We start from the raw sequence: 22,442 nt of genomic DNA, 5'->3' as shown, positions 1-22,442 counted from the left end.
GGGTGGGGGGGGGGGGGGGCAGTTTAAGATACTCTTGTATTCTCGTCTTCATCTGTGTGCCTGTTTGTATTATTTGCTTCAGGGACTACTTGCCTTAGAGGGAGAGCTGACTCCTATTCTTGTCCAGATGGTAAAAAGTGCCAATATGAATGGTCTGCTGGACAGCGACAGTGATTCTTTAAGCAGCTGCCAGCATCGTGTTAAAGCAAGGCTGCATGAAATTCTCCAGAGAGACAGAGAATTTACTGCTGATGACTACGATAAGGTTAGCGTATTAGTTTCCTATGAGCTAAAATAAATGGCCATGTAAATTCTTGTATAAAAGTAAGGAGCAGTGATTTTATGTATTTATTTTGAAAAATCATGTGTGTTTGCAAATAGTTTGGATCACAAAGGCAGCTGTATCAATCACAATGTTAGATATTTTGAGTTATCTTGCTATTTGAGTAATCAGAATCAGAAACAAACTTTGAAGTAGAAATAGATAGGGACTTCACTTGTAAATCTTTTTTCACTGTTCTATTAAAAATATTTTCATTATTCAAGAAACGAAACATTATTTACACTTTTTGTAATCTTTACTTCAACAGGGTGTGGTTTTACAAAAAGTATTGCCTGCCTACTGCTGTTGTTTCAATATGTAATCTGCTACAGGGCATTTTTTTTTCCAACTCTACTAAAATGCTGAAAACAAGTAGAATACTTTTTAATCAGTGAAAGAAAATATCTAATGTGCTAAATTAGTGCATATTAATATAGTTTGTGCTGACATAGTACAGAACACAAATGACTGTTGCTGGTTTTAAATTTAAGTAATTTTTGTTATTGTTAAGAAACTTCTGTTTCAATTACCCTTACTCTATCTGGTGTAACAACTAAATAAAAGTCCTCAAATGAGGTTTAAACTTAAAGTGCTATCTTATAAAAGATATTGAGAGCAAATTAGTGAAAAATAATTTTATTACCCTCTATGTGGATTCATTTAAACATAGACATTAAATTGTCATCCAGACCACTGCCAGCAGTGGAGCCAGTGGTACTTAGTAAACTGAAAGGGCACGAAGTTCTCGAGAATTTATTTATATTCCCCATTGAAATGTGGCTGGAACTAATAAAAGACACTCTTTAAGTCATGGAAAGTAACTTTGGGATTCTAGAAGTTACAATAACTTTGTCTGTATAAAATTGGTAACTTTGTTTATTTATGTTTTTAACTTATTAAAACAGTATGTATTTTCTTCTGTGCCAGAGCACCTTTCATGATCGTAATAGGGAGGAAGGAACTGTGCGTTATTAGGTAAAGGGCAGAAATTTTCAATATCCAAGTTATGCTTTTCATTTGAGGAAACTGGGGAAAGTGCAATTATGTGTGTATGTTATATATATAAATTATTGTTTAATATAATTGTTTACTGCATTTGGATTATGCAGACTTTGTGAAAAAATAAGGCTAAGCCTCACTTACATGACTATCTACTATATTGCTATAGTTACACTCAGTTTGAGGGCGATAATTTGTAGGTCCTACAATCTCTGTGATTAAATCAGCGCTGAATGACATCTTGTATGTTTTTGATATATGTGCATTTAAAGGGTTTCTTTTTGGTTTTCTGTGCTGCAGTCTCTAGAAATAAAAAACTAAAGCAGGAAAAGTCAAACTTTTTGCATATATCAGTTACTATTACAAATGTGATTCTTCCAGTTATACTGAGGAGAGTATTTAATTGAACTAAAAGTATTTTGTGAGGCATGTAGCCTAAATGATTACAGTTACTACAGGGGTTTTTTGAAAGTTTTTGCATACGATAATTCCATGAAATGAAATTATGGAAAGTTGCTAAGTATGTACGAAGTTTTAAATGTCTTACCCTTTTTCATGTCTTGGAACAAAAAAGGAGTTTTACCTTTCAGTATATTTTGTTTTCTTAATGTGTCAAAGTGAGTAGATAATTAACAAATGGTTTCAAAAATTAATAGCCATCTGCTTGAATGCTTTTTCTCCAACACTTGGAATCTGCCATATGTTCTTTCTTATTTCCCCAGTTATTTCAGGTCTAGTCAGATTGTTTAGCTAATTCCATGTTTATCTCAAATTGCAGCTTACTCCATCTGGAAGCATCTCACTGATAAAATCCATGCAAGTTATTAAAAATCCTGTAAAGACATGTGACAAGGTCTATTCCTTGATCCAGAGCTTGACTTCTCAGATCAGACAAAGAATGGAAGATCCGAAGTCTGCAGGTGCTTAAACATTTTTATATTTGCATTTAGTTTCTCTTGTTTGCATCTGAGGAAGAATTGTAACGTAACTTTTCTTCATTAATCTCACTTTTGTCAGGACTTTAATCAACAATAGTTTAGGGATTTTTTCAATTTGATTCTGCATGCATAATTTTGAAGTAAAAAGCAGAAGAAACATGTATTTATATTGCAGGTAAGGGCTCTTTGGATAAGAAGTTCAGGGTGGTCCTCAAACATTTGCAGAAATTCTTGTTTTAATTATTTGAAGCTCAGCAGTCAAAAAAAGTAAGAGAAAAAGCAGGTGGTACTAAAGCTGAGTTACATAAGTACATTTTTATACTAAAGTATCTTTGCTGAAGATTTGTTGCTGTATGATATGTAGTAGTATTTCACAGGATGATATTCAACATTAATAGTGGTGAACCAACGATGCAGGAAAACTAGAGGTGGAAGTGACCACAGTGCTTTTTCTGGTACTAGCTAAGTACTGGAGTACTTGCTATCCCTGTTCTCTGCAGTGTATAGTATGCAAATTGCTTCAGTACAAGTGCCACCTGTACATAGAACTGGTGGCCTAATCTCCTGTCCTGAGGTGGGCACAATCTGTTGTTTCTACCAGTCTTTTGGGTCTTGGTTTTGACACATGCAGGAGAGACAAATGAGATGTGTGGTCTGTTCTCGAACAGAGATGTTGTTCTGCTCTTCCCTCCTAGAATTTTCTTACCGCCTTTTTTTTTTTTCCAAATATATGATCTGTACTGTATAACATTTTATTCTTGGTGCTGTAGCTTTGGTTAAAGGGCCAGTGGTGCATTTCTGCAGCAAAGCATGTTACTCTCTCGATGTAACTCTGTAGCTGTGATGCTTTCAGCAGCAAAATTAGACATATGCACATCTGTTCCCTCTTCTTAGAAGTAATGCATTTAACTTATTTGATCCCTTTTATCCCTCCAGCTATAGCCATGTAATTAAAATTTGTCTTTTGTTGCTTTGATGGTCTTGTTTACTTATATGAGATACGTATCTATCCAGATATTCAGCTGTACCACAGTGAAACACTCGAACTGATGCTGCGCAGGTGGGCCAAGCTGGAAAAAGACTTTAAAACAAAAAATGGAAGATACGATATCAGCAAAATCCCTGATATTTATGACTGTATAAAATATGATGTGCAGCACAATGGCTCCTTAAAATTAGAAAACACAATGGAATTATACAGGCTTTCAAAGGCTTTAGCTGACATTGTGATCCCTCAGGTAAGCATTTTCAGTTATTGAATAGAATAAATTTTAGAATAAATGCTTTTTCAATTTTTGTAGAAAAGTCTGCTCTGTCTTTTTTATTGAAGATTCCTGAATTTTGCAGGAATAGAAATTTTAATATTACCTCTTATTTTCCAGTAGCAAACTGATTATTTTTTGTAAGAAAAAAATTGATTTGTAATTCATTAAGCTACATTCAAAGTGATTTTTTCCTAGCAATCTAATCTGTGAATGTTTCTGCATCCTTTACTGCAGTGTATTAAAATAAAGTGTTTCATCTCAGGCATTCTTCATAGAATTAAGTGGTGCCCCTGTGAACAACTGTGTATTCTGAAAATGCATTTAAATCCGTTCTTCCTGCTATAGAAATTTCAGTTTCAGACTCTTTGCAAATGACACTGTTAATCCTAATCTATCTAATTTCAATTGTTTTAAGTGATTAAAAATTATAATGACCTTTCTGCTGCTTCAAAATGCTAACACTCCCTGATAAAAACATGTCACATTAAGCTTCATAGAATTTCAGGCCATAAGCAGACAAGTTAAACTTTGATAATGTATTGTAGTCTGTTAAACTCAGGTCAGCTCTAAAATATGTAGGCTGCAGGATACAGAATTGTTTTCTGATAACGGGACTGAACAAACTAAAGCTCTTGCAAGGTGTCCCTGCAGTTGCAGAGCACTGTTGTAACAGAGGTATTATCCGTGTTGTATGCGGCAAGCGAGGACAGTTCTTACTGTGCACGTCTCTGAAACTCCTCAACAGCAAGGAGGACAAAAAGAGCAATGATACTAAGTATGTGATGTGCTGTATGGGTCTATTAAGGTTATATTTTGAATGTAGTGTTAGACAAGAGTAAGTAAACATGAGGACACCTACTGAAAAGAAAACTTTGTAAGCCTACCTAATGTGAAGGAAAGGTGCTTAGAGTAACCAGAATATTCATGTCCTATTGTGTGTGGCACAAGAACACACAACTTCTAGGAGAGAAGATATTTAAATGTAAATACTGTAATAGACACAGCGTTTTTCAGTTGTATGTCACTGCCATTTTCAGTATGATTTGAGGTGAATAGTAGATCTTGTCCAAGGTGCTTTACCCCAAGCAAAGATAGACATATTAAGTAGCTAATGTATCCATGTCTTTTTATTGCCTGTTTTAAAAAAATAAAAAAGTTGTCTAAATCCTGGGCAGGGAGAAGGTATAAGTCACTAATTTTGCTCAAGAAAAAGAGCTTCATCATTCCAGAAGCTGAATCCACTTTTGTGCTTTAACTAGTGAATGAAAAGGTGTTTTTCAGTGTTAAATCAAACAGCCAAAAGGCAAAACAGTTATTGCATGAAGGGATATCAGTAATCAAATCTAACAAAAATGTTAAACAAAACAATCTGCAGCCAGAGCAAAGTAATAGATTACTAACTGGCTTTAATATACCAGCTTTAAATTAGAAGGTGTTTTAATCTTTAACTGAAATTTGAAAGTCAGTTTCTTCTTACACAGGAATATGGTATTTCTAAGGCTGAGAAACTAGAGATTGCCAAAGGTTACTGCACTCCTCTAGTTAGAAAAATCCGTTCTGACCTTCAGAGAACTCAAGATGATGATACTGTAAATAAGCTTCATCCTCTGTAAGCTTTTTATTTTTTACATTGTTTCAATAATTTCTGTAAGACTTAATGGAGATATACTGTAGCTTTCATAATTGAAAGGCATTACCATCTCATAGTGATTTTAAATATGTGCAAGTTTGCTGACGTCACAAGACTGGGATGAGTGGCTGACACACCAGAAGGCTGTGCTGCCATTCAGAGAGACCTGGACAGGCTGGAGAGTTGGGTGGGGAGAAATTTAATGAAATACAAGAAGGGCAAGTGGGAAAGAGCAACCCCATGTACCAGTATACGTCGGGGACTGAGCGGTTGGAGAGCAGCGTAGGGCAAAGGGACCTGGGGGTTCTGGTGGACAGCAGGATGACCATGAGCCAGCAATGTGCCCTCATGGCCAAGAAGGCCAATGGCATCCTGGGGTATATTAGAAGGGGAGTAGCTAGTAGGTCAAGAGAGGTCCTCCTGCCCCTCTACTCTGCCCTGGTGAGGCCACATCTGGAATATTGTGTCCAGTTCTGGGCCCCTCAGCTCAAGAGAGACAGGGAACTGCTTGAGAGAGTCCAGCACAGAGCCACAGAGATGATGAAAGGAGTGGAACATCTCCCTTATGAGGAAAGGCTGAAGGAGCTGAGTCTCTAGCTTGGAGAAGAGGAGGCTGAGGGGTGACCTCGTTAGTGTTTATAAATACGTCAAGGGGGAGTGTCAGAAGGACAGAGCCAGGCTCTTTTCAGTGATGTCCAGTGACAGGACAAGGGGCAGTGGGTACAAGCTGGAACATAGGAGGTTCCACAAAAACATGATGAGAAACTTTTTCCCTGTGAGGGTGACAGAGCACTGGCACAGGCTGCCCAGGGAGGTTGTGGAGTCTCCTTCTCTGAAGACATTCAAAACCTGCCTGGATGAGTTCCTGTGTGACCTACTGTAGGTGATCCTGCTCTGGCAGGGGGGCTGGACTAGATGATCTTTTGAGGTCCCTTCCAACCCCTGGCATTCTGTGATTCTGTGTTATGATTTATTTATTTGATAGCTATTTATGAAATAGGGACACGTCTCATTATGGTCTAATAAGATTTTTTTTTCTTTCAAGTTACTCGCGGGGTGTTATGTCCCCTGAACGCCATGTTCGTACACGGCTGTATTTCACCAGTGAGAGTCATGTCCACTCCCTGTTATCAATCCTTCGTTATGGTGCCTTATGTGATGTAAGTTGAATGCTTTGTCTGTTAAAGATCAGGTATTTTAAGGGGAACCAGAAGGACTCTGTCTTACTAAAATTGTATGTACCATTTGACAGCTTAATTTTCGTAAGTGATTTTGAAATTTATCACACTTCTCAAAACCTTTGATTTCTTAATATATATAGAGACATATTTCAAAATGCTGGTGTGCATGTTAGTAGAAATCAGCATACCCTTTAAAGTAATGCTGATTTTCACTGGTATGTTCAGCTATATATGTTATGATTTCAAAGAAATCTGGAAAGAGCATGTAATCTATTTTTTTGGCTTTTGTGACCTGTAATTCTTCCAATTCTTTTTCTTCAAGTTATCAGCCACGGTTCTCTTGAATTCACTTTTGAACTGGCTTATTATTTTTGACCATTGGCATATTGTCAGGACCTCCCTATGGGACTTCAAGAATGCTCATGTAATGCAAAGTGTCACCTATTGAGTGGATTGTCTCACTTTCCTGTACTGTCATAGAAGACCTTGGTGCATTGTTCTCTGTCTAATTTGCTTTAAAACCAAGGACTAAAAAATCCAAGTTCTTCAGATTCAGAAATTACCTAACTGAGCTCTTTGACAGGATAAATGCATCATCACAAAGCCTACATGGCTGCTTCTAAGATAGAGCTTGATTAATATACTAGCTTTTGAAATGTTTGGATTGACATACTTGCTTCTGGTAATGAATGAGTAGACTTAGTGATGGCAAATACATTTTTAATCCTAGATCTCTGTGACATGCTACAGCAGATACACTCCCAGTTTTAGGACGATAAACTTTTTAAGTTTCCTTTGAGGTGGATTGCTTAATGTATTTTTTTTCCAGAGCATGAAAAAAGGGTGAATATTCTTTTTATTCATTTGGGATATGAAGGATTTATTTCATCAGTATACTAGGAACCTTCATTTACTCCAACTCTTTGACTGGTAGAACGACATTTAGAAACATTTTCCACAATGTATTAGTTGGAATATTTTTATTGCAATATTAACAATTCCCATCAGACAACTTTACAAAGTGCCTCTATCTGCAAGACCTATATCACTATTGGCAAAAGAATGTGAAAGATACACTGAAAAAAAATATGAAAAGTTCTCTTCTCCATTTTTCATAATGTTGTTTTTTTTCTGGTTCTATCTCTGTCTTTTCCTTAGACATGAAATTATTATTACTTTTACTGTGAATGTAAGATCCATGTAAATGTGGAAAATGTTAAATCATCAGTCTTTTTAAAGAAAATAGCTGTTTCTTATTTTTGTTTTTCTTTTTTCCCCCCCTTCATAAGGAATCAAAAGATGAACAATGGAAACGAGCTATGGATTATTTAAATGTTGTCAATGAACTGAATTACATGACACAGATTGTTATCATGCTTTATGAGGATCCAAACAAGGTATTTAAAATGGACAGTTATCTTCAGAAATGAGTACTGCTAGGCTGTGTCTTAAAATATAAACATATTTAGTATTTTTTCTTCAGGAACTTTCTTCAGAAGAACGTTTTCATGTGGAGCTGCACTTTAGTCCAGGAGCCAAAGGCTGTGAGGAAGATAAAAATCTGCCAGCTGGATATGGATACAGGCCTGCCTCCAGAGAGGTAATAATTAGGCCTTTCTTTAAAACAAAAGTTAGTTTTTCTGGATGCAGACATATCTAAAACAAAACTGGGAAACTGTTAGGTAAAAAATACAAATGTGATTTTTATTTTGGTAGAAAAATGTCTAGTAAACTATAGGTAATTCCCATGTAGGACTCCATTTGGAATGGACACTGAGGTAACGGACTCGGATAATTTAGACTTTTTATGGCTTTGCCAGAATTTTTGCTAGAAATACGAAATACTTACTGTAAGAAAAGTGATACCAATATCAGTGTCACATCAATGATATTTTGACAAATGAAAGAAATATTTAAGGAAGTAAGGTAGGTTGGCATGTTTATGAATACAGATTGTAGGGGAAAGATTGATATTTTCAAAGATGTATGGGCGACGCTGTGGAGTTACCACCTGCTTTTTGAGAAATGAATGAAAGCAAAGCTTGGCTGGAATTCTTCTATTGTCTTGTGGGGCCAAGATTTTATTAAAGACTAGAGCAATTCGTTAATACATGATTTACATCCTGTATTTTTAAAATCTACTTGCTTTATGTTTAGAGAGAAGATTATTTAACAGCCTGTCCTGTGTGTATGTTGCAAAGTGTGCAGCTAAATTGAAAATTAATCATATTTTGTTTGTAGAATGAAGGCTCGAAGAAAACCTCTCATAGAAATGATAGTGATGAAGAGGCACATGCTCCTAAAAGAGATGAACCGGATCGGTCAGTAGTGATGTTCAAGCCAATGGTGTCAGACCCAATTCACATACACAGAAAGTCACCTCTTCCAAGATCCAGGAAGATTGGTTCTGTTGAAGTAAGTGTTTGTGTTCCAGATAATGTCTTTCACAGAAATTAACATTTGCTTACTTTTCATAAAACTAAACCAAATGTAGTTCTACTTTTGATTACGTAGAACCGGTATGATGTTGCTGGTTACTCTCACAGAAAGGGTGTTCTTATGCTATGGGAAATTCTCCACCGCAGAAATTTTTCTGAAGGAATGTATGGTTTTTTACATGCATTATTATTTTGCAGTAAGACTTACTTCATTTTTTGGTTTTAAGCCATTTTAGAAAAGGTGATACTTGAAAATGAAGACTTTTTTGGTCTAAACCTGCATCTTCAAACTAATAGTACTTTGCTTTTGTATTCATCCTTACAAGACAGCTGCTATTGGGAATTAAGCAGATTTTCAGGATTATGCTGAGAGGGAATGGAGGGATTGGGGGCAGTAGGGGAGGTTCAGAAGGTGAGAGACATGTCTTCTGCTGTATTTGCTTTCATGTGGGGTGAACATGCCTCCACTTGTTAAGCATTTGAAGGTAAGAGAATAAACTGGAGGTTTTGTTCTGTTTTTCTTAAGTGGGTGGGATTCGTACTTCATGAATTCTTTAGATAACATATTGAATGGTCTAGCCTCCTGTCTTCAAGGCCATAATGTCTAGGTGCGCTTCACAGATAAGGCTTTAATGTCACAGAGGTGTAGGTGATGTGCAGCAGAATCACTGACACCATTGTTGCGGTTAAGTGGCAAAGATTCAGATGGTGCACAGTGGCACTTCTGTGACATTAACACTAGAAGCTCTAGAAGCAGACTAACAGCTTCATATTGCCTCATTTTCAGTTGCTTAAAACCCATCAGAAGTGAAGATTCACACCGAAAGCTTTTCTTTTCGTGTTTGTGTTGGGAATGGTCTGTTTGTGTGCAAACATATTACAGATTTGCAAGTAACTTGATTATTGATAGTATGGAGAGTAAAAGGTGCATGGTTCCCTTCTGTAAGGATATCTATATTCCTATGACTTCCATAAATTAACAGAGATACATGAATGTCTTACATTTTCTGTTTCCAAGTTTTATCATAAACAAATGCTGACAACATTTTCAGTTTTTAAAAGCTGTTTTCACTATGATCATGCAAACTCCCCTCCTAGTTATGAGTTCACATACACATAACTTAATAGTCTATTACTTCAAACTTTTAACCATTTTCATTTTCATAACTTATGTTAAAATTGCTTTCAAAAGGTATAAATAACATAAGTTGCTAGATTTTGACTGTGCAGATAATGTATGCTCAGATGGAATGTGTTTCAGCATTCAGTGATTGTTTATTTGCTGAAAGAAGATGTCTGATTCAAAGAAAACACATACTGTGAAACTTTTTTTGAAAAAGTAAAATTTGAAGATTCATCTGGCCTACTGAAATCTGCAAAACCAGTATTTGGAATATTTAAACCAAATGGTATTTTAAGTGTTTAAAAAAAGTCATTGCAACTTAAACTGCAACTGCCTTGAACCCTTTTTTTTTTTCTTTCACCCCCCTGTAAGTCAATTCTCTCTTCACATATGTCCGTTCATTTGAAAGGACACTGTCAGGTGTGAGATTATATGGAAGTTTTAATCTGGGTGGTAGTCACCAATATTTACAGAAGGATTGCAGATGTGATTGGATGATAAAAAAAAAATAAAGTAAAATGTGAAGTTTTAAAAGTAAAGCAAGAAAGCAAGACTCATTGGCATTGGAAATCAAATTCTGTATTGCTAAAAATGGTGTTTGGTAATGACGGATAATGATGTAGGGCATGGGGGACTCCTAGCCTGACACTGTCCTCCCTTTGAAGTCTTAAGAGGTACCAGCATCACATGATTTTTAGGGCACTTGAAAGGTTGGAAAACTACAGGCAGTCAAGTTGGTGCTGCTACCAGCAAGTCAGCTGTAAAGTCTCAAAACCAATTCTCAAGATGAGAATCTTTTAGATAAGGTTATAGACTAGAAATGAAAAATAATAAGTAATAAATAGGGAAGTTTAATGTACATAAAAGGGCTAAACTATTAAACAGTAGGTCAAGGATAACAGATACTTTATTTCCAACATGGTAGAACCTTAAAGTTATGAATTGGTTATTGATAACAATTATTTTCTCTCGTATCTAACAATTAAGTCTACCAGAAATTTGTTTGAAGTGTTGTATTATAAGATATATTTGGATGAAAAAGCTAGAAATGATAACTTCCAAATACTGTAATATCCCTATTCGCTGTTTAATAGTTTTAAAAGCAGTATATAAAAGGGTGCAAGCAGATTGGGGTTTTTTTTCTTTTCTGTTCATTTGGCTCTGTTGAATCTAACTTTGCATGCTTTGCTGTTTTTTGCCCCCTTTCTCACTTCCAGGAAGAGAGCCCCCTGAGTGTGTCTAGCCCAGAGTGTATTGGTACCTGGCTGCATTACACCAGTGGTGTGGGTACTGGGCGTCGAAGACGCAGATCAGGGGAACAAATCACTTCTTCCCCTGTCTCCCCTAAATCATTGGCTTTCACATCCAGTATTTTTGGCTCATGGCAACAGGTTTTTAAACTTTACTTCATTAAACATTATTATGCATTCCAAGCAACAACCAACTGTCTTTAAGGACATCTAATCCCTTGTTATGGATTATGTTTGAAGCAAATACTTCCACTTCTTAAAATTACTTCTCAAGAATGTTTGGGGGAAAAAGAGCAAGTGCATGTTTTTCCACTGAATGTGTTACATGTTTTCTTAAAAATTTGGTTTCTTTATAGGGATTGTAAATGCTACCACTGTAAAAACATCTTAGTTTACTGCCTAATGAAAGAGATTTCTGCTTTGGTTTAGTTGTCCTTTAAGACTTTAAAAACAGCATTGCTTAATTTGGTGGTAGGTAAATTGAAAAACTTTTTTTAATAATTGCAACCAATACCATTTAAAATCATTTATTTGGTACTTCATTTTGCTATTCAAAACTTGTTTTGCATATATCATATTTTCAGTGGCCTGGTATTAACTACTGCAGGGATAAAACTCTAGCACTAATAACTCTCGCCTTCTGTATCCGGAGGTACCTGAAACTCCCAACACAGTACATCATCCATTGACTTGTACAGTATTTTGACAATTTTACTAAATATTGGGGGGAAAGGCAGGATAAAACGAAACAGTGGGGTTTTTTAAGTACCTGTGAAGATCTAAAGATTTATTATGCCAAGATATTGTTTACATGTGTAACAATGGATGGTGTTCTGTTAACCAAATCCTTTTTCTTTTAAAATTTTCATAATTTCTTTTCATGGTGAAAAAATTCTAAAACTATTTGCATAGGAAGAGTTTATATCAGTAAAGGCTGCGAGCATCTGAAGATTACACTGATTGAGCCCGTGCATGGATCAGTGATTGTATGGTGTCCTCAATAGCTTGTTTGTCTTTCCTTCCCTCCCCTCCTTTTTTCAATACAGGCGCAGTTTAGGAGAATGCATTTGGTAAAACGAAATAAAATGTCTCAAATGTCTGTTCTCATATCAGTCTTGGTCTGTGTCTTTTCTCATCCTGAATGCTTGCTTTGCACCACTTCATTGCAAGGAACTCATATGTGAAATGGACTCCCTTCAGAAGGGGATATTGCATGATCTTTCATGTTTCCTTTACATATTTTACTAACACGTATCATACAGCTTATTAACACTTGTCTGTCTGAAACAGGCTGCTGTATCAAGTTAAATGGTCATGCTGCTGTTCTACTTTCCCTTATTTTTGTGTTTTTTATATCCAGGTTCTATCCGAAAGCAATAGTAACTTAAGAACACCAAGAACTATTCTGGAACAAAAACAGAGTGGTCTAGGTATGTGCCTACAATTGAAATTTTGTTCTATGTTAGCAGCTTTTCATATGCCTGTTACTGTGTACAGTTTTACACTCTTTTGCATAGCTCTTATGTTAACAGGACCCAATAGGACTTGGTATCAGTAGTATATACTCAGTGTCTGCCTATGAACTGGACCATATTTCTGCAGTAAAAGTTTTTAAAAAATGATAACTGAAAGGAGCTAGTTGTTTGAGACTTTTTACACTTCTGACTCTGTACTGCTCACAAGAGGTACACAGGATTATTTTTAATATAAAGTGGATTTTTAAGATAATGGGGCTCATGACTGAGTTTTTGGGTCTTGCAAGAATCTTTTGGATTGAAGTGGCCTGCACAGAAAACTGTTAAAACACTGTTCCTGAAAATTAACTTTTCCTACTGGGGGCAGCTGATGGAATTGAAGGTATTTTACTGAGGCGAGGGAGATGGGGAACAAATCTCAAGTTTCTTGATAATATCAATTTCTTCCTTTCAGCATTAGAATGAATTGTGCTATAATTCAATTAATTGTTTCAAATTCTTTTAATTCAAGTGGTGTTTTTCTGTTGAGTCCTTGAAACAGGCATACATATGGCTCATTTGCAAAAATATGAAATCTTGCACTACTGTAAATCAATATTGCATTTTTATCTATAAGTGTGTCTTTTCCTGGGGAAAAAATGAAGTGTAGAAAATGCATAAGCTATATGCATGGACTTAGAGGTATCTTTTCCATTCTTTGTAGAGATCTGTAATTTTTGTATGTCTAATCTTTCTATGATACTTTTCTCCCTATTATATTTTTCCCTTAGTAAAACGCATACATCAGGTGCTCTTGTTTATCAAAGTCATGTTTTTTATTGTGTGCTTGCTAAAGTGAAACAACTTTTCTTTTGACAATGTGTGGCACAATATGGCTTGTGGAAGTTAATGCATTGCTGTGCATAGATTAAGGTATTACATTTGGTGTGAAAGGCTTTTGCCACAGACCAGGCACCAGTTTATTTTGGCTGTGATTGGTCACATGTGCTAGTAATGTTTCTTCACAATGGGTCACTGAAAATATTGAAAGGAAGTATCACTGGATAAATAGTTGTTTTTCAAAAAAAATGTGCTGCTTCTTATCTAAAAATGTAAAAGATAAGTTCTGAGTGAAAAAATACTTCTCCTTTCAACTCGTGGTAAAATCTAAAGGAAAAAAATGTTCCATTTTTTTCCATTTTGTTCACTGTTGTATGTACATTCCATTTATGGTCAATGTTTATAGAGGTTGTATTTCTGTCTATGGCTTTCAGTGCTTTATTAAAGCTCCCATCATAGTGGCAGGAGTGTATGAGTACAGAAGTATTCTCATGTGCATGGAGATGTACAAAAGCCTTATCAGGAAAGGAGGTCAGGCTAGACTTGATGGAACTTTTAGGTATTTCCAGTTTGTAACATTGTCAGTGATGATAGCAGAAATACAAATAAAGTATTTCCATTTTGTTGGGGTTAGAAGGGAAATATTTCCATGGTAAGTCTGTGGAAATGCATGAGTACTTCACTACAGTCTGTTATCTGAAAGGTTGGATGAAAGCAATGAACAGTATTTTTCCAGTTGACATTTGTTTCAGAACTGCAGGTTTTAAAACACACAACTCTCGCATCATCATCATCATCTTCGTTTTGTTTTGTTTGGTTATGTTTACATTGATGCTAACTGGTAACTTTTCTTTACCAAAAGTGAAAACAGGACAAGAGCTCATTTTGTTAAAGCCAGCCCTCTCTTTGCACATGTAGCAGAGGGTGCTGTGCCATGAGTAGAAGCACAATAAATTACGATAGTTTCAGCCTACAAGTACCACTCTGACATTACAAGCATATTGTGAACCTGTCCAAGGCACTGCCAAAAGCTGCCTTTTGTGTGGTAAGAGCCATGTGCTTGCATGCTGCATGCATCCCCAATGTGAATGGACGAACTCCTGGTTGTTGTATGTATTTTCTCTAACTCCCATCAGGGTCTCACTGTGCGGGCCTGTTTAGCACCTCAGTGCTCGGGGGTTCTTCAAGTGCACCTAACCTACAGGATTATGCTCGTACTCATCGTAAAAAGCTGACTTCTTCTGGCTTCATAGATGGTATGTGCACACTCTCGCACATGCACGCACAAACCCATGTGCCACATTAGACTTCTAAAGATAAATCCTAGGTTACTGATTGTAATGGAATCCTAGAATCCTTTGCCTTAGTATTAATTGTATGAGTCCCTATTGCTTCTTTATTGTCCATAGCTTGCTTATGTTTAACTTAATAGCATAGTCAATTCTTGTTTCTGTCTTGAATTGAACACTAGCTCACAGACTTGCAATGCGTGCCAGGAGATTTCAGAAAGTGCATTTTTAAGTAAACTAAAATTTTGGGTTTGAAATTCTTATTTTAAACTTTGGGGTTTACCATTACTTATTGATTTTGAAATGAAATAAATTACTTGGAGCATATACAAGGAATGAAAAAAGTTATAAACTAGTAAGTTAAATACTGACGGTGAAAATTTTAGGATTCCTGACCTTTTTTTGGTGGGGTTTGGATTTCAAAGGAGCAGGACGTTTTCAGTTTTGGATAGTCTGGGGTAGAGAAGAAACTCATACTAGATGTCAGAATTTAAAGATGCCAAAGCACATCTTTATAACTCTGCGGTGAAGCAGTATTCATGCTTTTTTCCTAATTCACTATTCAGTGTTCAACTCTAACCTGATATAACCTTGTATGCCAGAATTGCCAGCTCATTCTGCTTGTTTTCATACACTTCATTACACATCTTGTAGTTACCAACAATCCAGATTTTCTTCTTTTTAACCTCTATTTAGATTGTAGCCCTTTTCCTTGGTCCCTTCTGCATGCCACTCAGTTCTAATACCTTCTCATCTTTTCCTTTTTTCTTTCTTCTTCCTTTCCTTTTTAAAAATGTCCCTCTTTTGGTAGCTGTTATAAATTTCAGGTACCTGTTTTTCTCTTTCTCAGACACCACACGCGGTTCTGCTGTTAAAAGGTTTTCTATCTCATTTGCTCGACACCCAACCAATGGTACGTTTTGCTTTTATTTTAAAAACAAACAAAAAAAAAACCAAACCCCCTAAAAGGTTCCTTGCTTCATCCCTTTTATTTTTATTTCAAATATGGGGTGTACAGTATCATCCAGCCGTCTGTCTTTCCTAACTTCAAGCACCACTCCAAATATATCTGTAATCCTTAGATACCCTGAATCCGTTCTTTACCATTCATTAGTATAAACATCAAATTTCATTCCTTAGAAAAATCCTTGAAATATCAAAGTGCTAAAGTTAATCATGATCTCTCTAATAAATTATTCTCTCTCATTTCTTGTGTGATCAGACTGTATGGTTCAAGATTAAAAACAGAATTAAATCTGATCTTTATTGGGCATACACTTCTTGACAGCTGCTGCTTCTTTGCCTTTCTCCTGCTGATCTGTTTCCCTGAGCCTCCTGATTCTAAAACAAATCACTGAATTGAAAACTGGAGTTTATGACTATCTTCTTGAAGTGATACTAAATTGAAAAACTAAAGGAGAAGTTTTAGTTCAATTCCTGAACTATGTATTTATCATATTTCTATATATTTATCATCATACAAAAAATTGTTTTACCTTTTCATACTTCTCTGTTCATCAGATGTGCAAATTACTTAAATATTGCACTAAAAATCACAGCAAGAGAGCTCCCTGTTGCTTACATTGACCTCTTGAGCTTCAAGAGAGAGAGTTAACTTGTCTTCAATCTACGATAGTTATAAAAAAAAGTCTGGTTTAACATACAGGACAGAGGTATGTCTTTCTCTTCCTCAGCAAAATATTTCATGCCTACATTTCTACATCATTAAATAGGCCCAAAATGTATCCTGTTCATGAAAACTAGACTTGGTCTTCAGCATCTACCAGATCTTAATGTAGCTTTTCCAGATTTCTTAATACTAGTTCTAAAATTTGCATGACTGCTGGCTGTCTACAGTTATGGCGATATTACTGAAACTGCAGTGAAAGTCATCAGGATTTTCATGTTGGATTCAAAATAGATTTGCTTAGAAACAAGGTTGTTAAAAAAAGACTGAGGTTTTTTCTGGCTTTGCTGAAAAGCAAAGTAGTCCTTTATTATATTAATTTGGAATCCATAGTGACTTTTTGCACTGCAGTGTTTCTTCAAGGGAAACTGCTATAGTAGTATACTTTTGTGACTGTGTTTGATCTAAGAGGCCAGTTCTAGTGTCCTATTTCAAATAGGAAACTTAGGAGTTAATCTTTTATCTTTGGACTCAAACTAAATAATATTTTCAAAAAATACAAGTAAGAAAGTAAGAACTCTGTTTCAGTATTGGTGCCTAATAATAATACTTTATGTTCCATGTAGCACTATCTTTTTGTTACTGCATTCTTTAAAAAAAAAATTAAATTGCTTTTAATGAATGCATTGATTGTTCTGTTTCATTTAACACAGCAGTTTTACCACACATCTTTGACAAGATTAATGCATGCTGTATGAGTTCCTAGGAAACCTAAGTATACTGCAGGTTTCCAAGAGGTCTTTATTAACACAAGAACATACTGATGTTGTTTTGTCTGTCCTCTGGACTATCATTTTGATTCTCCTTGTCCCTTTCACTCTTGTTTTTTCTTATTTTTATGTTATTATCACACCCTCTTAACTCATTTCAGACTTCCCCCCCATCTTTAGTTCAAGGAACATGGTGAAACAAGTATCTTCTGAGAGTGCTTTACGTTATTTTCTGGGCCTCTGTGCAGAACACCCACACCTCTTTAGGTGCTGGTCCATTTCCTCTGTGGAATTTCTAGGCTCCAGTGGTATGTCTCTATAGCTTTTAAATGTAAGACAGCAGGGTGGCTTTTTGAGATGCTGCGTTAACCCTTTCATTGTCTTGCCTTTTGACGGGGACAGTGCTTTAAGAATAAATGTAGCCAAAGCTCAAAGTCTGTTAGTTTGCAGGAAATTGCATTTTTAAAGGGATACTGTCAGGGTTGTTCATCATTAAAATTAAAATCTATTTCTCACAACATGGTAAAATATTTATCACAAAATATCCAAATGACAACACTGCAGATAGATTTCTAGGGTATCTTTTAAGTCATATCTCTTAGATGCGAAAAATACAACAATGTGCTGGGATATGGCTATGTGATAGAGGAATTGTCAAAACTGAACAAAAATGTATGGAAAGGAAAATTTCTGAAAAGAAAAAACTTTTCTTTTATGTTTTTATTTTTAAAGGGCATGAGTGTATTTTAAAATTCTTTTCTGATTTTCTATAACACTGCACTGTAACAATAATAGCTATTAAAAAGTTAACCTGACATTGTCCCACTATGATCTCTGCAAAATTAAAAAAACCAAATTCTTATTCAAGTGATGGTGACTTCTGTCAGGGTAAAGAGATAAACCTTATACTTTACTATAATGCAAAGAAAGGGTTTGCGCTTTGCATGCATGCGTAGTTACTTAGGATATTAATATGTATGCCAAACATCTTAGTGTTTACATTGAAGCTTAGCTATGGCCTTTGTAGGAAAATAGAAATCAAGTATGTGGTGATGTTTCTTTTGTACATAAAACCAAGTTTCCTTGAAATGCAGCATTTTATTTGTAATATAAGTGAAACTGACATAAGTACACTTCAGTTGATTGTATATTTGGAGTAACTGTCCTTCAAATTTTAGTATGGCGAAGGTGGATCCAGACATCTTGGGGCTGAAATTTTGTTGCTTTACTTCGGTATGCAAAGCGCTAAGTGAGGAGTGAAGGGGGAGCACTGAATATCACAGGAATAATGATGTTTGTTATTTATTTTAGGGGAGTGAGCAGTTGGCAGTCATAATGCTATCTTTAATAAATGTACCTTGAACTGAAATTCTAAACATTATTTCATTCACTATTATTTCTTCATTTAAATATCTTAAAAGAAATGTAGCAACTGTAAATTTACAATATTGAATTGCAAAGTTGTAATGTTATAGGTGTGTGTTGAAAACACTGATGGACCTATTTTCCTCTTCTGAAATACAATTGGATGAAGAGCTTTTCATTGAATTATCAAACGCATCATTTTAGAGAACTGCAGTATTTTATTTTTTTGTCAAGATGTTTAAATGCCTTTTAGTGTGTTAGTAATATGCATATGCATGGTTGGTGATGATCAATACTAATGCAGAAAAGCAAAGTCCAATAAATTTTTAGATTTTGGGTTGCTGTACATGAAACTTCTAGTCTTTTAAGTACTGTTTTTAAATGTGTAAAGGTAGGTGTAAATCTGTCTTGCAAAGTTAGAACGTGTAAGCTTAAGGTACAAAAGTGCTGACAGTGGTTGTCCTTTGATATTGAAGGCAACAGTTTGTTTTCACAGAATACTGAAGATGGTAGAACATGAATTCTGCAAATTTATTTCTTGGAAGTTGCAGCCTTTTTAGCTCTTGTCTGCTAACAGTTGACAGCATAGCTATCCTATTTGACTTGCATGGAAGTGTTATCTATTTAGTGTTGAGCCAGGTATGAAAATGAGTAGGAGAAATACTACCATTTCCTGACTATTTTTTTTGTGACTTAAGTTTGTTCTAGAGGAAGGTTGTCATGAACTGATTTGGCTGTAGAGCATGGTTGTAATGTCTGAAGACCTCTTTATGTGTACATGGGATTTGTATCCCGTGGTATGTTAGGTGGTACCTTTAGTCTAGTACACCCTGGAAATTGACACTTCTTATTCCAACTCCTGTAATATTTAGTATTCTTAATTTCAAGAGTACTATATTTGCATGTGCTGATTTAAAATAAGTACTTTTTACCATGCATTAATACTTGCCCATGCAATAGCTTAAATCCTGTCTTATATTTGGATATCTCTTTTTTTTTTGTTATATTTCTTTCAGGTTTTGAACTATATTCCATGGTGCCTTCTATTTGCCCTTTGGAAACTCTACACAACTCCTTGTCTCTGAAGCAAGTGGATGAATTTCTTGCCTCTGTTGCTGCTTCATCACGGGAAAATCTACAGGAGACATGTACTTATTTTATTTTATAATTATGTTCATTTTAAGTTGTTAAATAATCATAGAACCATAGCATCATGGACTGGCCTAGGCTGGGAGGGACCTTGGAGATCATTTAATCCAACCTCCCTGTCATGGGCAGGGACTAGTTAATCTTTCTAGTACTTAACAGCTAACAAGTAAACTAAGAATACTGCTTTTAAAAAAAATGAAATAAATATATACATAAACCATAATTTGTTTTTTACAGTATCATTTTGCAGTATAGACACTGTCATAATAGTGTGTGGTGACTGAGGTAGTAAATTAAGGATGTAATGAAATCGTAATTGATTTGTTTCCTCACAGTAAGAACTTCTCTGTACTGCCCACACTGTTAGCTGAATTACAAGGAATGCTTTTTAGTGAGCACAGAGTATTTCTAACTGTACACTGTAGTGTTGTACTGCCAGTAATCTCAGCAGAGTAGTGTTGTCTTTTGTGCCTTAAAACTCTTCTTATTTCCTGTTTCTTTCAATATTATTTAGGGTTTCACCTGTGGCGTGCCTTGCAGTTACTTAGTTTTTTTAGTAGTTTGTGCTGCATGTTCAATGTTTAAGCAATCTTGAAATGCAAACTGAGTTCTGTCCATGTGCGTGTCTGAGAAGATCACTTCCTATGGTGATTCTGCTGCTGTCTTCAGAAACAATTTCAGTTAGGTCAGATTTACCACGTGTTTGGATGCTTATAATCTATGTGCCAGGTGATTGAAAATCATCTTGAGGAAGTGTCTGAAGACTCATGCTTTGCTTAGGAAATTTGTACTTGCTGGTACTGATGCAGAGGTTACCTGGCTGTTAGGGTTTTTTTCTGTTTTCTTCTGTTACAGGATTATTCCTTTTTTTCTGTTACACAGTCTAGATTTTAATCAGTAACTAATTTGATAGAGTTGGTCACCTGTATATGAGAAGGAAGATAAGCAATGTAAGAAAACTGATGTTACTGAAAAAGAACTCATGGAGGCTTACAGGTGTTTTAAAGTCAGCTAATTGGAATTCTTTGCTACTCTAGTTAGGAGGCTCACGTCTCTTCAAAACCAGTTTAGAATTTAGAGAACAAATATTTTTTTAAAAATGTCATACTTCTGTTGTGATCTGGTAGCCCGTTTTTTGCAAAGGCGTGTTTGGAAATTAGACCTGATAGAATTGAGGCTGTAGGTGCTTTGCTCTTCTGCTTTCCTATAACATTTGGAGATTGTCTAGAGAATAATGTATTGTATGGGCTTTTCATAGGTATTTTTAACTATATGTTCCAGTGCAATCTTTGTAACCTATCAGAAGTAGTACTAATGCTTTTGCTAGTCTTCTGGCAAGGCGGCTGTAACTGAAATTCAGCTTAGCTGCTTTAGCATCATAAAGTTTCTGTGTTGCTTTCCAAGGTAAAAAGGAGATTTTTAGGGTTCTTTCATGCTTTGAAGTTTTGAGACTAGATTCAAAAGCAGTAGCTGAGCTGCAGGTTGTGTAACTGTGGCATCTGTAATGCTGGACCGAGATAGAGTTCTGTGGCTAGTTTTTGACATTTTGCTCTGGGGAAAGTATTTTTATTACTAGTAATATGTATCTTTTCTCTCCCCCCACCCCTCATTTCAGCTTCTCCAACTTACATGATTCCACCGTCAGGAAGAAAAATTTCCTTAAATACATATACCCCTGCAAAAATTCAACCGACACCACTTGAAACTTTGCCTGAAAGGCTAGCAATAGAGAAACCAACCGTATGTAAGTAACTTCTGTCAGAGGCAAAATTGCCAACTTTATTAGATTATTTCCAGCAGTAGGACTCTTTCTTATACATTACATAATTTATCAGGGCAGCTATTTCTTAACACGCCCTGACTACATAAGTGGTGATAATTTTATGGGTCAACAAAAACTCAGAGGCATTGCACAACTAGTTTTAGCAGTATAACTGTTAATTTTTACTTTCTCTTATCCTCTGAAGTGTTTCAGGCCACAGAAACTCTTTGAAAATTCATGGGGTTTGGTTTGAAGTGTGACAGTATTTCCAGCTATCTTCAAGTAAGATAAGCAAATATAAATGGCAGAATTTCTAAGATGCTCTGTGACGAGGTTTTCACTAAAGCTGCCAGTAACATGATGATGAATTCAGGCGTTGGTAGATTGAGTCTGAAGTGTAGACAGGGTGCCCTGTCTGCTTTTGGATGTCTGTGCTGTTGGGAAGGCCTGGAGAATGTAATTCCTTTCAATTTCTTGTTTCATTAGATACAGTGTAGCTTAGTGTGTGTTTCTGTGCTAGGCAACTCCCATTTTTCTTGCTTTTGATACTTTTTAGCATGGATACTCTTAAGTGTAAAACATAATACATAATTTTCTTTATCTGTACAGCTACACCTGGATCTTCTGATTGTACGTCTAATGCTAAGCTATCTCTTGAAGAGGCCTCGCTAGATGTAGACCTTAGTGGTGAACCTCTTCCTGAGAAGAAATGAAGCTGATCTGTCACAACTGGAAGCAACTTCTTCAACTGTTTTTTAGTGTGTGTTCAGTTAAATTACTGAGCTTTCAAAAGCCATTCATGTCTGCACACTATTGTGCACTTAAAAATCTTCAGTTTATACATGGTTTACTAGTATGCATGCTACATATTTAGGTCAAATGTCTTCTCATTTGCTAAAACATTTCAGAAAATATATGTATGAGTTTGCTGAACTGCACACCTTAATGAAGAAGCTGCACATGAACCTTTTCAGTGTCTTCAAATATTTACTGTAAACTTGTACAAAAAGAAAATACCGATACAGTGGTATGTGTTGCAG

The 22,442-nt window shown here is 35.7% G+C and overlaps 1 protein-coding gene across 1 annotated transcript in view; it reads left to right on the top strand.

Annotated features, from left to right (window-relative positions):
• The window catches only part of LOC104277017 (inositol hexakisphosphate and diphosphoinositol-pentakisphosphate kinase 2-like), a gene marked incomplete at its 5' end in the record, with an annotated part of 33,807 nt that extends 11,692 nt beyond the window's left edge, over nt 1–22,115 (top strand). Inside the window, 15 exons of the mRNA XM_009873526.1 lie at nt 83–265; nt 2,100–2,241; nt 3,274–3,497; nt 5,006–5,133; nt 6,200–6,314; nt 7,625–7,732; nt 7,819–7,935; nt 8,577–8,750; nt 11,114–11,287; nt 12,507–12,576; nt 14,577–14,696; nt 15,580–15,642; nt 19,508–19,639; nt 21,256–21,384; nt 22,012–22,115. Coding sequence (XP_009871828.1) covers nt 83–265; nt 2,100–2,241; nt 3,274–3,497; nt 5,006–5,133; nt 6,200–6,314; nt 7,625–7,732; nt 7,819–7,935; nt 8,577–8,750; nt 11,114–11,287; nt 12,507–12,576; nt 14,577–14,696; nt 15,580–15,642; nt 19,508–19,639; nt 21,256–21,384; nt 22,012–22,115 — 1,983 coding nt within the window. The remainder of the gene's footprint in view (nt 1–82; nt 266–2,099; nt 2,242–3,273; nt 3,498–5,005; nt 5,134–6,199; nt 6,315–7,624; nt 7,733–7,818; nt 7,936–8,576; nt 8,751–11,113; nt 11,288–12,506; nt 12,577–14,576; nt 14,697–15,579; nt 15,643–19,507; nt 19,640–21,255; nt 21,385–22,011) is intronic.
• Between the last annotated feature and the right edge of the window lie 327 nt (nt 22,116–22,442).

This window comes from Apaloderma vittatum, unplaced genomic scaffold (assembly GCF_000703405.1).
Source record: "Apaloderma vittatum isolate BGI_N311 unplaced genomic scaffold, ASM70340v1 scaffold20937, whole genome shotgun sequence".
Taxonomy (NCBI): Eukaryota; Metazoa; Chordata; class Aves; order Trogoniformes; family Trogonidae; genus Apaloderma; species Apaloderma vittatum.
The sequence above is the reverse complement of the archived record's forward strand: the minus strand, read 5'-3'. Positions and strand labels throughout refer to the sequence as shown.